We start from the raw sequence: 18,006 nt of genomic DNA on the forward strand, positions 1-18,006 counted from the left end.
TCAAACGGTTATCGATGTGCCATTTTCCCATGACTTAATTGTAAATATTGTTGATCTGCTTTGCTTACTCTATTACAAATTACGATTGTAGTACCGTTCTTAAAAGGTCGATGGCAGTGCACTCAACCAAAATACGCCTACAAAAACAGAACTCTTATTCGATTGAAAGCTTTCGTGACTGCAGGGATTCATCTTCTTGGTTCTTTCGGTAAAGTCACGTAGAAGGGAAATAATACAATAATAAAAATAAAACATAAGAATGTATTTTATTACAATAATAAAAATAAAACATAATAATTTATTTTATTATGTTTTATTTTTCTTCGTAATCAACGTTTTTTATTATTGTATTGTTTCCCTTCTACCGAAAGAACCAAGAAGATGAACACAACTCTCATGAAATCACGCATTCATGTCATTTCAGCATGTTATATTTGGGCACAATTTCTTGCATTTTATTTCATTATTTACCAACTGCATGTAGGCATTCAAGTTCGAACCATTTTTTACTGAAGACTTTCAGCAAATTTTGCGGATCGTGTCGGTTTGCAAATAAAAAAATGTATCCCCCAAAACGTTCAAAATTATTTTCATGTTATGCAATCACCAAACACAACCCTATTTACTACTATAATGAGCCAATGATGTCTGAATGTCTTTCCTGCGCGTGACGTCACTCCACGTCGGCCAGCCCCCCTCATTAATAATAATGAGCAGGTGATGTCCTCCAATAGATCCCCCCCTCATTAATAATCATGAGCGGGTGACGTTACGCCACATGTACCACACTCCACCCTCATTAATAATCATGAGCAGGTGACGTCACTCCACATCGAACAGCCCCTTCATTAATAATCATTTAGAGGTAACGTCTCAAAATGGACACCCCCGCCATTAATAATAAGTTAGCGGGTGACGTCACTCCACATGGGGGGCGAGGCGCCTCCTCCCCCCTCCTCGGCGTCAACTCACAACCCTCACTACAAAGGCAGAACCCTCACGTCACGCGATCTCCGTCCCGCTGTTGAGACATAGCAGTAAAAATGACGTCATGATGAACAAGGGATTATGGGGCCGTCCATAAATGACGTCACGCGATTTTGGCCGATTTTTGACCCCTCCTCCCCCCCTCGTCACACGGCGCCACAAAGTCAGACCCCCCTCAAATAGACGTCACAAAGCTCTGCCCCCCCCCCCAAAACCATATTTCCATTTTGAAAATAAAACATGCTTCAAATCACTTTAAACTATTGTCATTGTAGTGCGTATTTAATGTGGCGCTTTACTCTGATGTAGGAGAAAACACGTATTAAAAAGGCGTTGGAAAGCTTACATTTAGCATACAATTTACTTGAAAATAGACGTCTAACTAAAACTGCAGATGTTCAAAATATGATATTTAAATTCTCTTATAATTATAACATACTTGAAACTTTGTAGTAGAACGAAGCAATTATAACAATCACATATTCATTCCATAGAATGAAAAGCCCTGGTAGAATCATTAGAATAAAAATGTTTAATAACAATCATTCAAAAGATTAACAAAATGTATCCTTCTCCATTCTCCCATGGAGAAGCAAAATGCTCTTTCATGGAATAAATAAAAGGTGACCTTAGTAAATTTATGTAATAAAATAGTTAATGAAAATTAATAAAAAAAAGTGTTGTTATAACAATTATATTGGTTATATTTATTTAAAGTTGGACATTTTGATGTGACGTCACATTTCTGAAACCCCCCCTCGTCACACATCGTCACAAATGTCTGACCCCCCCCCCCTAGGTGTGTGACGTCATTTATGGACGGCCCCTTATAACCTTTAAATGAAACTAGCTTTTTTGCCCGTACCAAGGACGGGTGTATGTTGCATTAAATCTGAAATATTCAATAGAAAAATTGTTCAGCTCATCATTATTGAGGGGGGGAGGGGGCCTGAAATTATTAAGGACAATTTGGCTTTCACGAACAGAGCAATTATGCATTACCATTTGTTATCTTTTGCGACCTAAAAAATAAACTTCACTATTAAAATAAAACCATCCAAGTTTAACAACCACACTGCGACTCGCTGTTGAAAACAACACAAATTGACTTTATTAAAACCATTGCACATTTTACTCGAAAAAAATTCAGAAAGACAACCAATTATACTAATTCTAATAGAAAATACAAAAATACAACACACACCCACACTTGTTATAGGGAACTCTCAGGGGGGAACTTGCGGCAGTTTAATTACTACACATTTATCTTTGGGCAAATGGAGATGCTCGCAATTAAAATCTTCCCAACACAACCCGGGCACATCACACTAGCGTGTGATGTCCCACTCAGTCACCCCACTGCATGTGGTGTTCAGAACTCTGGAGACGACCTAGAGCGGTATAATCCAATCTCTCCCGTCGTGACCACTCCGTGCTTTGTGCCGTACGTCTCGGCACGTGCGGCCACAGGACCAAAGGGGTGAAACTACGCCAACGAACATTGACATTGAAGCTAAAATGGCCAAACGACGATCGTGCGGTGGGGGGGAAAAAACATTTTCCAAATCTGACGCTTGGGCGACGGGCACACCACCCGGAAATCATTTTTGGGGTGTGTGATTTATCAGCGTGGACGCGTGCGCCAATTTGTCTCTCGCCGGATGCGATCGCTGGCCAGGAGGCGTACGTGACGCCATGACCTGGGTCCCCCCCGATAGCCGGGGGAGGTGGTAATTGGTGACGCCGAGAGGAAACTCCCCTGAGAGTAAAGTGGGCTTCAACAGTAAGATCACACAGTGCAAACAGGATTGCAGTGGGCACAGCAGCGTAGCCCAATGTTGACGTCAACATATATAACGCGGTGATTGCGATTCCGATTCGGATTGACATGTTATTAGCTTTGTAATTTTCCAAGAAACAGGCAAGCCCGTGTACATTCGTAACGCCAGCCCATTTCCCTTATAATGACAGGACACTTCGGATGGAGCTGGCGTTACAGTACTTTGAGAATCAAAGCTCAGGTGCAAATTAGTTTTTTTTACGGTTGAAGAACCAAAAAAATATATACAACAAAACGCCAAGGTTAAATATTAAACCGTTAGAAAAAGAGATGAACGTTAATGAATAACTAAAAAAATCTTCACAGTGGAATGTTTTAAATGGTTCGCGAATAATCTACTTTTGGCAAATCACCGACTTTTTTCAGTCACGTGGAGAGAGCGAGAAAACACGTGGAAAGCTGTGCAATTTAAAGGCAAAGAAACACACGAGACGTTTCCACGTAGCAACAAAACGAAAGCAAGACCCGGGCACAGCGTCCTTCACGACGCATTTAGTGGACCAGTGGTATTGTGGCAAGTCCAGGTCAGGCATTCAAAGAGTTTCCCACCAAAATGCACGCTTTGTAAAGAAAAAAACGCACGGTGGATCACGCTGGACTTCACCTCCGTGATATCGCTGGTGTAAACTATGCAATACAAAAGTGAGAAAATAAACACATCGGTCATGTTAATAATGAAGTAAGTTACAGGTGCTTTGTCACGTATCTATCCTTATTCAGAGAAAGAGGTTTGGGTGAGATAGGGGGGGGGAGTTGCATACCAAGAGGATTTACAGCAGAAAGTTAAAAGATTCCACAGGTACAGTCACAATGATGTGACCGTAAAACAGTTGATGATGTAACTTTCATATGATCTTTCGATTATACATTTTGTCAGCGAGATTAAAGCGGGCACCAAAATTGCAGGCGGTCTGACAGGCGTCGGGCCTTAACCACGGTTTAAAAACCTCACAGAAATTGGAAACTAAATTCAAACGCAACAAATTGCACGGACGCTGCCGGTTGATGGGCGTCGTTTTTTTAAAACCGTCCACGTGAGGTTTCCACTAATCCAACGCTGTTGTTCCGAGTTTGTCGATCGTACATATTCAGGTTGCAAGATAATACACGGAGTAGAGGGGGGGAATAAAAACCCCAACACGACGCTATAATCAAAACGAAGTAGCGTAAGACGATACGGTGGAACGTCTGGGGAAAAAAGTTGTGACTGTGCAAATTGGTACCAGGAGATTATTACCGCAACCCCTCCCAAACCCCACAGCTCCCCCTCACTCTCACATATCATCTGCCAGCCACAAACACCGTCTTCTTTTTTTGGCATAAGCCCGTGGTGGTTAACGCCACCCGCGTGACAACCACACCATCAATCGTGCCAACTCAAACCACCCCCAGTGTTGCTCAACCGAAGCGGAACGCTCAAGTTCAGGGAATAACCATCGCTCCGCTGAATTAAGTAAAATGGGCGACAGCGAACCTCCCAGACGACAGAACGTTTTTGCCTTTGGTAATCAGGCAATAAGTCATTAGCTATTTAAATCTGTGTTGATAATCACCTCTTTAAATTGGCCTTTACCCTCTTGTAGTGGCCATTTGTACTGGTTCTATTTAATTTCCTGCTTTCCATACGCGATATACAGATGAAATGCGCCTTATAAATTCAAATGTTTATTTTTAAGGCTGAAACTTGTGACTTAAAGAGAAATCCGACAGTGGGAGTTGGCTTTTGGATAAAAATGAAATTTGCTTTCAGAGTAAGAATTTTCAAACGACAAGGTAACTGGTCATAACAAAGTGTGATTTGATGTCAAATTCCGGCTGCTAAACTGGATTATAACGGCGGCACGGGGGAAACGATTGGTGCAGGCAAAACTTGAGAACGACAGAAAGTGACGCAACTACATGTAACACTGCTAAGTTGAACATTAAAGTATTAACTAAAATGACGTGAACAGTAAACAAAAAATTCCGACTGCATTGAAACTCAAAAGCGTTTTGTGTAAATGTTGGCCGTTTTGTTGGTGGACTCGCGGTCGATCGACCCCCTCGCTGAACTTTTGACACCACGCTCGCAAGGCTCCTTTAATAAAACGCATCCACACCTCCTACACAGAGGGCAATGTTACATTTTCCTGAACGGCATCGGTGCTTAACGTCACTTGACAACTGCCAACGGATATCTTCACCCTCAGTTCAAAGTTTCACCTGTTCCAATTCGTCAGATTTGACCATCGGTTTCTGCTTTTTTTTACTTTACGTTGAAAAAAAAAAAGACCATGAAACGAATGAATGTGGAAATCACAGCGGTAGGAGAACTTCTCGAAATAAAATCTCCTACCTGTAAACCATACCACCATTAACCCTCAGCATGTCTGTAACTGGGCTCGAGAAAGGCGGCATAGATCCTCCTCAACGCTGCCAAAGAAATGACCGTGCCCAGCCCCCGCAATTTCGCAAAGGCACAAACGCCCATTTCACCACGGTGGCCTAACCAACCGTGGCACAAAGTGCACTACCGTACGTGGCGTGGCAAACTGGCAGCCCTCTCTAAGGTGCGGCATGCGCGTTTGATTTTGGCAAGGCGTGCGTGCTTGACACCTCCATGTTCAACTCCGCTGGCAGACGGATCGAACGGTGGCGGCGACCACGTCAAGTGTGCAAAGGTAGAGGGGGGGGGAGCTAACGTTACAAGCTGGGATTTTTTAGTTTTTTCGCCGTTGGGAGCGAATAAAAATATAAATTATTTCGCGACGATTTTGGCTTTGCCGGCAGACGCGGCGGTAGAAAGCAAATAACCATCGTCAAAAGCTGACATCAAATCCGTTGACGACGTGTAAGAAAAGCAGTAAGAAAAATTGAAGACCACTCTTGCGCTGCAGCTACTATGCAACGTTTTGCAGTTGTACTCTAGCTCTCTCTGTGAGCTTGGGAGCTACTTTAGGAAATGAATTCCTCCACACAGTGGGAGCTTCTCGGGGAAATTAGTTCCCAAGCATAGCTCCCAGGACAAGGAGCGAAACACCGGACACCATGCCTGATAATACGCGGCACAATCCGAAAACACCATCGGGGAGCTGCTCTGTTTTTCCATCGGCGGCAACGATGACGACGACGTTGAATTGACAGTTTAACGTAACGGCGACGATGGTCGCGTGTCTTCTCGCGTAACCAAGGCGTTTTTTCATGCGATACCCTGGAGAATGGGCCAAACCACAAACGTTCTTTCTTGCAAGTCGATTGCTCGACTACAATGACAACCATTCGGAGTCACTGAAGGTGAAATTCTGACAGCAAAGAAAACGTAACCAAAAAAAAGACTGAAATATTAAAAAAGGAAAAATACAAAATAACCACAATTGTCCGACAGTAGGTTACAAGTTTTGCGTGCGAGCGTGTGGGTGCTTGCGTGAGAGGTATGTAGCGGTTTCACTGACCTATCGAATTTATGCCCATGCTGCACACATAGCATCATGCTCTTGCAGAATTATTACTATTTACTGCACACCATATGCACAATATAACGCTGATGATACATGTAGGCTAATTGAGTGAACGAAACAGCACGGAACTGAAAAAACATAATACAACCGAGACGGTCAAAATTATACTGAAAAAAAATTAGTTGATCCAACAATACAACTAATCAAGTGAAATAAATCGGTGGGAAGCAGGCTGGTGACAACGTTGAATGAATGAATCAATGGACTGGAGGGGGGGTGGTGAATGGTTACGTGTCGATTGTGCGTTGTGCGATTGGGAATGCCGTGCGGTAGTCGGAGTGTGCGCTGCCCATACACCACGACGTCAAGCAGTAGCAGCAGCAGCAGCACAGCGAACCTCCCACCACCGTCAAGCTTCGGCACAGTTGTTGTAATAGCTGTGTGGTGGTAGTTGTGGTTGTTGTGGTGGCTCTCCCTCTTCCTCTAGGACTGCGGCGTGGTGTACGGAGACACCGAGAATCCCGGACGTCCGTGCACCAGCAGCGGCGACGCCGACCTCGTATAGCTGTTGCGGATGGAGCCATAGCGCCCGGGGCTGCCGTACAGACCGCACATGCTCGATAGGCTATGGGGTCACACAGATAAAGACAAAGATCCCCCCCCCCCCCCCCATATGGCCGTTAATACACTGTTTGGGGCAAATGCGATGAGCGAGTGGGCTGGTAAGAAGGCTGGCACGGCACACGACGGGGTGAGTGGTCAGCACCATGCCTCGTCGCCTTTGTATCCCCAGTGCTAATGGTTAAGCGCTGCATGAAGGTACTCATTTAAGGCTGACTTGATCTCGGGGAGTCACAACATCGGGTAATAATTCATCACCGTTGTTGGCTGCGAGCGGGAATCAAACTTGGGTCGCAGTGCGCTTATCCCTACACGACCGCTCCCCCCATAGGGGCATGCACGAAGCATACAGACCAACAATGCTCCAGATTAGCTGCATACTTGGCATTTTACCCATTTAAACATATTCTCACCCACAGTTGACCCTACCACACACATCCTGCCATCGAGCACCTACACACCATACAAATTTATTGCCCATCTCCACGACGGATATCCTCTCGGGCATCTGCCCTCCCTATTTTATTACCCCAAAGCGGTCCATTATCGTTTCGTAGAAAGTAGCTATTTACGATTCGTGCAGTATTTTATTGGTTCGTGATTCACATAGTAGTAGTAATGGATTTACTGGATGGAAATTCAACAGTGATACCTTAGTCAGAATGATATATTGTAATGACGAAATGAAATCCACTGGCTAAGACTTTGACTAGATTTCCACATTTGTCAGACTTGACCAAGACGACAATGACTAGAAATTCCGAATAAATTAACACTGCCTCAACGCTTGACAATTTCCACCGCCTATCCGCAGCACTCACCTCCCAATGAGGCCGTTGGGATGGGCTCCCAGGGGTCGCGTGAGGTCATCCTCGCTGTCGTACCTTCGCGGGTTGTCGAAAAAATGAACACGGGAGGCAAAGCCACGCACGCCGAGCACTCCGGCAGCAGACTGCAGGGAAGGGACACATCAATTACTGGAGTTCTGTTATTGTTACTATTATATTGCTTTGTCATATCCCACCCAATTGTATCCCTATCGTGCTATCGGCATCATGTTATTAGACGAAGCAACCCATGTGCTTCGCTCTCAAACAGCAATGAATACCTTCGTGTGAGACAAGACCCCCGGAAGCGGACATCACAGAGCTACCTCTAGAGAGCCTTAAAGTGACCTCTGGTCCACACTTAGTAATAGGTTTTTACCCTTTCAACTGGTACAAAAACTGACACCTTTATACAAGGCATCATGTTTGCAATAACCACAATACAAGCAGTCAAAATGCAAACAAAAAGAAACAACTCTCATGATGATAATGATATGCACTGTCCTTGAAGTTGATTGGTCCACACCCGAGACAGCTTTTCTTAGAGCCTAATCTCCATTGGTGTTGGACCAATCAACTTCAAGGACAGTGCATATCATTATCATCATCAGAGTTGTTTATTTTTGTTTGCATTTTGACTGCTTGTGTTGTGGTTATTGCAAACATGATGCCTTGAATAAAGGTGTCAGTTTTTGTCCCAGTTGAAAGGGTAAAAACCTATTACTATATTTTGCCACTGGTAAAGGAGGTCTCATAGTGGTCCACACTTCTTCACCCATTCAGCATACGAGAGCAATGTTCCGTCACATTGATATACCAAAACGAAATTTAATTAAATTATTTAGGATTTATTAATCATAAGGATTAGAACCGATCTAATGCAATGGTTTTTATTGTGCAAGTCATTCATTGATGACCGGCTGAGACCATCAACCCGGTTTGATCAACGGATACCGAAACTTGCAATGTAAACCCAGGCTTTTACCAGCGCAGCCTGAACGCTCTCACACAGTATTCGAGTTAGTGCCTGCTGAGACTCAAAGGTCCTAACTAAGAGGCACCTGCAGAATTCCCACAGTTCATTGTGAACTCCTAAAACCACAGCTAGGGTTTGCTTCCTGCACGATATGGAAATGGCGGGATATGGCACTTTGGGCACGTGACTCGACTGCCCTTGACTGACCCTGGTGGATGGTAGGAACATCGGCCTTGTGCCTACATCCGATCGACCCTCAAGTGTCGGGGTTAGGAAGGGATCCCCCGGGGGGGGGGTGGCTTTGCCAGGAGGGACCCCGAGGATGAGAGTTTACTTGGGAACAGCGGACCCTGCTCGTCGCCCTCTCGTCACACCTGATTGGCTCACAAGTGACGACATTATATTCACCCCCCCTATTTAACACCGAAACAGGAGGAGGATTTCTCCACAATTCTGGTCGTTGCCTGATGAGGCTGGTTGTAATTACCAGAAAAATGTCGTACTCGAATCGTAAATGTTGTGGTTTTACTCTTCAACACACTGGTGTATTGAATTCGTAACTAATTGGCATGTTTTATTTATTTAACAAAGCTTACTAATTGTCTGTGTCGGGTAGCGGTGGGTTTAACGACACATTTATATTTACGTGATCTAACCCCAAAAAAACCCTCGGGCGTCAATGTGTGACGCTCGCAGGGACAATTCCCAGAGTGGCGGTGGGGGCGTGAAAGGAGCCCGATCGTCGACAAAACCCTCTCTATCGGGTTTAAGGGAGGCAAGTCAACGTTACCAGGTTCTGGTTAGGCCGTCGGACGCGGAAGAAAATGACGACAAGGCCGGTGGGCAGCAGCTCCCAGACGAAGAGCACGACCCCGAACAGCACAAACTTGCTGTTGGTGTGCAGCTCCTGCAGGTCGGCCTGCCAGCGGCACGGGGTGAGCGAGAGAGAGAGAGGGGGGGGGCGGTTGTGGGTGAGTGAACGCAAACGCCCACGCCAAGCCGCACCACTGGGAACCCGGATTGTACCACGGCGTTGTCTTTAAATCTTTACAGATGTTAACCAAAGAGAAAAACACAAACGGCAGCACAATTGAATCAACTTGAACCCAGGATTGGAATGCTCATTCTTCTCTACCCAACCCTCCCCCCTCGCCTCCACCCAACCCCCTGCCACCACTACTTACCACACATACCACAGATGTGAATACACGACAAGGCCTATTTAAAAGGTAAACGACGACTATAATGGTCAGTATTAATCAGACTTTGGTCGGTGTTTTATCTACAAATTATCAGTAATAGAGTAATATATGGTAAGTATAGCTCTGTATCCAACTCTGTAAGAGTTGTGCCCGTTGCTCAGTCTTCTCTAACACTGTGCTGCCGTGAACATACGTGACAACAGCCACATGGTCCACTGTTAACATTTCAATAAAATAGGCGCTGCTGCTGCTGCTGCTGCCCAAAGCAACCACATCCAGCCACATCGCTTTTGCACAAATAAAGACAAGGGTGTGTTGTTTATTGCTGTTTAAACTGGTAAATTGAATGATTTTTTTACCAACAGCATGTTATTGTTTATTTGTTACTAAAATAACATCAATCAACAGCAGTGCGGCAGTACAAGTCTGCTCCCCTAAACAGGAAACCGACGATTAACCCATGCGATGAATTATTGACTCTTGTTTGACGTTTGTCGGTGCGCACCAATAACAAACAGTGGCCCGATAAGACCGGTTCTGACCGCACAACGAGTGAAGAAGATATGAAAATCAAACTTCTTAGTTTATCAAGTAGGACCCACTGAGCGATGTAGCTCTTTTTAAGAAGCGACCTGGCTACCACAAATGATAGCTCAAAGAAGTGGCTCATCACGTGGAAATTCATTGCAGCCAAATACTCTGAATGCAAGTTTCTAAATGTGGAGGGAAAAACTGGAGGACCCGGAGAAAAATCCACGCAAATACGGAGGGAGAAACATGCAAATTCCAGATATATAGGCATCAGGGTCGGGATCGAACCCACGCCCACCTGCTTGCCAGGCGAGAAAGTTAACATATCTCCACCGCGGCGTTCTGCAGCTGCAGTGCCAGTCTCCCAACGTGCACAGCACGTCGTGTTGTAGATTTATTTTAAAAGGTGCAAGTCCAAGTGCAGTCATGTCACTAGAGGGCGCAGTGACAACGTTTGAGCCGCGTTGCTGCGACTTCAAAACTATTTCTTCTCACAAAGGAAGGCTCAAACTGCAGCGAGGTAAACATCTGAATAATTCAAGCTGTTTTGTTGTTTGACTTGTTTGTTTTTCGAGTCTAAATGCATGGCATTCAGCCCCCCTCATCAACAAAAGTGGCACTTTGAAATGAAATATTGATAGCGCAAGGGTTAACAAGCTACAATTTCAAGAACATTAATGAACTACATCGACACCTTCAATATTATATTTTGTTGAATGATGCTAATTGTAATGAATAAACACCTTATTTGGCTACATAATAGTAAAAGAAATGAAAGTTGCGGAAATAAATGACCAACAACGAATCCAACACCTCTCCTTTAGAGAACATGAACGCAAGCAACGTTTCACACACAAAGACAGCCACAAACTTTAAATGAATTTAAACTATTAATTCAAAACTACTTTCATTCAAACCAGTCCAAATTATTGCCAGTACAGTAAAAAACATAAATAACACTGCCAGTATGGTGATCTTCCATCCCTAAAAAAGACACTCAACCCAAGTTGCTCACCACTTTTCCTCTGCCTAATAAAGAACTCTCCCTCCGCCTGCCTTCTGGCCAACTGCTACCCTCCACCACCACCTGCCCCTCTCACTGCCCCTGCCTGACAGCCCCTTGCCGGCCCTCCACCCACCCACCCACTCCCACCTCTTCTTGCCTGTCACATATCTCCCCGCTGCCCTTTGGCCTCCATCTGAACCACTGCCTGCCACCTCTGCCTGTAAGCTGATGCTTGGTGCGTTAGAAAAAATGCACTTTACTTTTTCAAAGCCCTTTGTCAATCCACTACATTGCTGTGTTGGTCACGGGGGGTGGGGGTTCTTTGACCATACTTAACCATGTTGGTCAGTGCAGTTAATACAAAAAAAGAGGGGACAACATGACAGGTTTCAGATATCACTTGCCAAGGATTTAAAGCTTTGTCAACTATCCAACACTGTTTTGACAGCTTCTTATAGTGCGATGCCCTAACCACTATGCCAGCAGTATTTCTAAAAAAAAATACCACTGCCACAAAAAGTATAATTGCTTTCGGATCTCATGATGCTTGGCAATAGGTGTGTTAATAACAGGCACGCCCTAACTATATAATAGGAACACACAAACGGGGTTGAGATTATAGCTTGCAATTGGCCACAGCCGTGTTGCGGTACCTGGTCGGACACGTTGTACCAGTCGTAGTTGAAGGATCCTGGAGCGGACTTGGCGAGCACCACCAGGTTGTAGCAGGCGCGTGTGGCGTACAGCAGGATCACCAGCGTGCCCACCGTCACCGCCTGGCACACGGACGTGCCCTGCTCGCAGGCAAACGAGCACATGCACGGGAGGTGGGCGTCCAGTTAGGCAAGCTCATGGACAAAGACTCCCGGTGTAGCCTTTTACAGGCTGTTGCTGCGAGTGCTATTCGCGAGCACAGATTATAATGGCTGGCATAGTACACACAAACGGGTGGTGTGGCCAGTCTCCCCAGTGCTGATGTAGACACACAGAACCAGGTATTCATCGAAGGTCGAGTCGAACGATGGGAGGTCCTGCGCTGGTTCCGATCACACTTTTCTACTACTGATGTTAACGCTGGCCAGCTATCGCAACCAGGTATCTAGGTTTTGGCTAACCACTCTAATACAATTCCATACAGCAGTAACCACTGCAATACTGCTCCATAGTACGGTGGTTAGAGTGGACGCACGGACACATGCAGACATACATGAATGTATTGGCGGTACATCGGTGTGCGGTATGAAAAAAAGAAAAATGTTCCAAATAATTATTTATTTTCCCACGATTCACAACACCGGCCAGAAATTTTTGCGGGGGGTGCGTTTAAATCAGTTTTCGTGATGTCGAAGCAGTCGGAAGACGAACGTTATGAGCAGCTCGATTTGGTTGGATGGTTCCTTGACTCATTTACAAAATAATTTCTTGGCAGACGGTGGTATCAAAAGATTATGACTCATGTCACACATTCAAATGGGGAAGCAGCTGCTGAATCGATGGCAAATTTCGATTTAAAGCTTTCGTGACTGCAGGGATTCATCTTCTTGGTTTTTTCGGTAAAGTCACGTAGAAGGGAAGTAATAAAATAAAAAAAATAAAACATAATAAAATGAAACAATTCTCACGACGTTTCGGCCACAACGCAAGCAGCCGTCCACCTGAGGACGGCTGCTTGCGTTGTGGCCGAAACGTCGTGAGAATTGTTTCATTTTATTATGTTTTATTTTTATTATTTTATTACTTCCCTTCTACGTGACTTTACCGAAAAAACCAAGAAGATGAATCGATGGCAACTTCTGATGGGGAAAGTGCAAGTTACTCAAGGACAACAGCAACATCGTCAGACTGTTTTAGGAGGACCGGTGTGTTATGCTGCAGCGGTGTATTGCCGATACGTTCATATGGATAGACACACCTAATGACTACCACAGGGCATAAACACAGGGTACACGCACAGGCACATTCACGACCGAAAGAAACATGGGTGCACACAGACACATGTGCACACATTGACACACAAACACGGACATACAGTATAACATGTGTACCTCCACGCTTGGTAGAAACATGCACGTGAAAATACAGACTGCGCATATTGAACAATTGCACTGTAAGAACAATGGCAAGAAAATAATCATCACTGCAATTTAGCACTCAAACGATTGTTGTTGTATGTAATATGCTATGGTCTATCTCTGAAACAGTATACTCAATATCCACAAAAACAACAATAAACCAAACGGAGTAACCGACAATTATAATGTTTACTAAATTTGTAAATCTGTTGAAGTTGTGTAATAAACAGGTTGCAGTGGCCTTCCTTTGCAGACTTAGATCTAAACATGAATGATAGATGAAGAAGAGGGGTCAGAACACGTGTCCTTTGATCGGCCGTAATTACAGCGTCATCATTTTCCAAATCGCTCCGCAACGGGGTACGGTCGCCAGGTTGCGATGTTTTATAATGAGGGCAATTACGTGCGGGAACACATTTTTGCGCCACTGCCCTATTACCATCGAGGCATCTGCAGGAAGGGCTGCGAAATAAACTCCGCGGATAGCAGCTTGTGTCCAGTAGAGACGGTGGAGTGAAGGGGGGGACACGGGGGGCGAGAGCACGGCGCAGCACGCCGGCGTGACGCCTTTCGTGTCCTCAAGATGTATGGCAATTTCATTATTTTCTTCTTCTGCAGTGTTCGCTTAAATTTGAACAGGGGGGGCATTGTACGAAGGTTATTGAGCACGCTCCTTTGGTAGGAAATAATCTGCAAGGCGCCACACCCCAGCACCCCCTTCAATGAAGATCATATTTTCTTCCTTCTCGAAATGCGCTCGTGTTTGAGAATTTCATCATAAGAACGTCATCGTCTATGCAACGCCTGTTTCATTTCTTTACCCCCACGGGGCCAATGGGAAAGGCCAGTCGCTTCTAAAAAGAGCCAGCATTTGGCACCTCTACAGATAAAACAACAGGTCTTTTATAACGCGCAGCACACGATGGCTTCTCGATGCGTTATTCTCAAACCGCTAAGCTTGCATTGGGGCCACACGTCTGAAGACAGCACTAAAATGTACAATTATTATATGTATCAAATAAAAAGAACCGTTAAATGCTGTTACGGATTTTAAAAAATAAAGTCAATAATACCGCTCCATTAATAATGATAAAAGTGGAAAAGAATTATTACTTTCATTGCTTTATACATAATGTTTTAGTAAAAGCATTACATTCAAAAATCACAAAGCCATTACTGGATAGCTCTGACATAATTGGCACACATATAATATTTCCACGACCATAACGTCTGGAAATAAAATAACAGGCTGCAAAACATCGAGATAGAAAGCCAATTGTTAGTCAAAAAGTGTTTTCCAACGGTAAAATGAAAAAAATTGCAATTTATTTGCACAAAACCTGCAGCCGATTGTTTTGCGCAAACACACTGTAATGCCACCTTACTAAATAATTCCATTGCCATGTTATTTCAGGAGTGGACAATGGGATGTTGTTGTCCATTATTTGCACGCCAAGTCTCCCTTGACAGAGAGCAAATTGTCACCCGGTAGTAAGTTCCCATACTTGCGCATGGTATGCACGTCTTAAGTCACCAGCCTTTAAAATCCTGAATGTAACGCAGTGCACGATTGTGTCGTATGGAGGAATAGCAACATGCTTTTGTGCGGTTTTACGTTTTGATTTCCAGTCAATAGATTCGGGAGATGCAGAGTGAATTTCAAAGATGTTTCCGGGAAAATTAGGACAGGGGACAGTTGTTTCTTGTATGTTCCATTGAAATTGTGATATGCAGACGTGTAACGATTCCCCTGTACTCCCACCTTGCCCCCAGTGATTCTACAATTGTCACAATTCGATTAAAGAATTTTTTTTTTTTACATTGTGATGAATATAGTCGTCACTCGTGGCTACAAGGGGTCACGTGAACCCATTACAGAAAACACATGCGGATTAAAATAAACACATCGATTTTTACACATGCAATTCGATATGTTTCCCGCAAGCTCAAGAATCAATATTAATTAATCGATGCATTATTACACCTCCGGTGATATACAAAAAATAATAGTGACAACGGGTAGAACGGTGGCACAATCGTCAGCTCACTGCGATATAAATCCGGCGACCCGAGTCATATTCATGTAAATATTATTGTTTTTGCGCTTGTTATTTTACACATTCCCACCCTACAATATCCTGTAACTGCCGCCACTGCCGAATGTCTTGGGCTGTGGTCGTTCTCGTAAAAGTGTTGTATAGCTCAATAGGGCCTTGCCAACTGAGATATACTTTGAGTTGGATTCTCCAGTGGCGAGTGATCTCCAAATCAGTCGTGCATCCCAGCTTCATTAAACCCGACGACTGGCACAGCATGGGCACGGCTTTATCCAGTAATTGGCTGACAAAGGGCAGTAAATCAATCCGTATTTTTTTTATTAGAAGAAAACATTTTACCACCAATTTTCAAACCGGTGATCTGGATACTGTGTTTGCCTGCATCTGGCTACAGATGGCACACATTGGTTCGCACAACCGCATGCTGTTTTTCCAGCTCAATCATTTCCAAATCGCATCCCCTACATCCATCCCATCCACTCGGACCTTCCTGCCTCACATCCCACTAATGGAGGAGGTGTACACACTTAAGTTAACCCGAGGCAGCAAAACAAAAACGCTGACCTTGAGCAGCCGTGTACGAGACCAAGAGGAAGTTATACTGCGTTTATTTTGCTTGCTCCAGTAAACTGTGTGGTTTAGATCATATCGGTGCGTGCACTTGTACTAAATATGAACGAATAAGCAGACCTGGACGGCACTCAAAAGGGGGCACGCGAGTTTTCTCTCCGTGCCATCTTTTAAACTGTTAGTAAAACCAGCATGACCGAAAATGTCAGTGTCCTATATTGATGCTAAATACTATTTATAGTCACGTAGAAGGGAAATAATAAAAATAAATTATAATAAAATACAATTTCTCGCGATGTTTCGGCCACAACGCAAGCAGTCGTCCTCAGGTGAAGAACAGGTCTGTCAGAAAGAATTCAGACGCTGTCTTTCTGACAGCCCTGTTCTTCACCTGAGGACGGCTGCTTGCGTTGTGGCCGAAACATCGTGAGAATTGTATTTTATTATGTTTTCTTTTTATTATTTTATTATTGTATTTTATTATGTTTTATTTTTATTATTTTATTATTTCCCTTCTACGTGACTTTACCGAAAGAACCAAGAAGATGAATCCCTGCAGTCACGAAAGCTTTAAATCGAAAAATACTATTTATAGTTTGTTATTGCTTAATTTTTCATGTTAAATTCAGGTCTGCGTATCAATCAATCCAATATTTGTAATGTGCCAGTCAGTAAAAAGCCGTGATGGAAGTGCTGTTGGATCCCGCTTTGATGGTGATTCGTGGAGCAATGGTGCAGCAGTTAAAGCACTGCGCTACAAACCTGGAAAATCTGAGTTTGATACCTGGCTATGTTGATCTGACTAACAATCGATATCGCACATAACACCTCATTCATGGAGTGACTGACGTTTTATAATTGGGGCGACAGGAAAGCAGCGATGATTTATTTTCCACACGTGCGGTGTTTTCAACGAGCTGAGAGTGGACACGAATGCTTGTGGTACACAGGCAAGGGTTCTGGAGCACAACGGATTTTTGTGAAATATCATACAACAAACGAGTAATAAGTCTACCAATTGGGATATGGTTAATGTTATCCTCTTGCACGTGCGATAGGTTTTATACGGGGGCCCTCCGGTTTCCTCCCACATGCAAAACCCTCCTGAGAAAGGATTTGGTTAAATCTCAAATTTAAGGCCGACCTTGAAAAAAGTCTTCAGACTATGAGGCTTCGTTATCAATAAATTACATTATTTATAATTGATCACGGGGTGATGTCTTATATAAAAAAAACTATCACGAATCGTAATATTGGCTACGAAAACCTCTGTTAAGACATACTTTTTTATTACAACTACTATATAGAGCCCGCCAACGCCAAGTTGCAAAATCCAAGCAAAAATGTCAACGTTGACCGCATTGTGTTATGTTGAACTACAAAGACACCCCGTATAGCCTGAACAGACTGTTGGGGCAAGTGCTGTTAGCGAGCACCTATGAAGGCCGGCACGGCACATGGGGGGATGGGTGGCCAACACCACGCCCGGCCGCCTTTGTCTCCCCAGTGGTGATATTTACTAAACAGCCTCACTGGTGTTGGCCGTGAGCGGCAATCGAACTTGGGTCTCTGTTGGGTTCATAGCGCAGCACGCGAACCGCTGTGCCACCGCTCCCCACACACACTACACATACGCGCACAGGGAGCCACGAGATTTTGAAAGAGGAAGTTTTCGATGTACAATTCAGATTTTTTTAAAAACGCGCGCGTATGTGGGAGAAAACGCGTGGTTGGTAAGCAGCAGTGAATCGCAATGCTTGTGCAGAGAGAGGCATAACGCGTTGGTGCTTTGCGGTGGTCAGACAAGTTAATAATAGCTCCAGACATCTTGGCAACTAAGAAAACAGCTCCTTTCGCGACACAACATCACGGGGTTATCC

At 44.2% G+C, this 18,006-nt stretch overlaps 1 protein-coding gene across 2 annotated transcripts in view; it reads right to left on the reverse strand.

Annotated features, from left to right (window-relative positions):
• Positions 1–2,068: 2,068 nt before the first annotated feature.
• GPR137C (G protein-coupled receptor 137C) overlaps positions 2,069–18,006 on the reverse strand; it is a 29,339-nt gene continuing 13,401 nt past the window's right edge. Inside the window, exons 4-7 of one of the 2 annotated variants that reach the window (XM_078868204.1) lie at positions 12,081–12,221; positions 9,479–9,607; positions 7,707–7,837; positions 6,645–6,889 (exon numbers count right to left, since the gene is read on the reverse strand). In XM_078868204.1, the coding sequence (XP_078724330.1) occupies positions 6,748–6,889; positions 7,707–7,837; positions 9,479–9,607; positions 12,081–12,221 (543 nt within the window). In that variant the 3' untranslated portion in view covers positions 6,645–6,747. Of the gene's footprint in view, positions 6,890–7,706; positions 7,838–9,478; positions 9,608–12,080; positions 12,222–18,006 lie in introns of both variants that reach the window. The other variant, XM_078868205.1, reaches the window with a different exon arrangement.

Source organism: Lampetra fluviatilis, chromosome 25 (assembly GCF_964198595.1).
Source record: "Lampetra fluviatilis chromosome 25, kcLamFluv1.1, whole genome shotgun sequence".
Taxonomy (NCBI): domain Eukaryota; kingdom Metazoa; phylum Chordata; class Hyperoartia; order Petromyzontiformes; family Petromyzontidae; genus Lampetra; species Lampetra fluviatilis.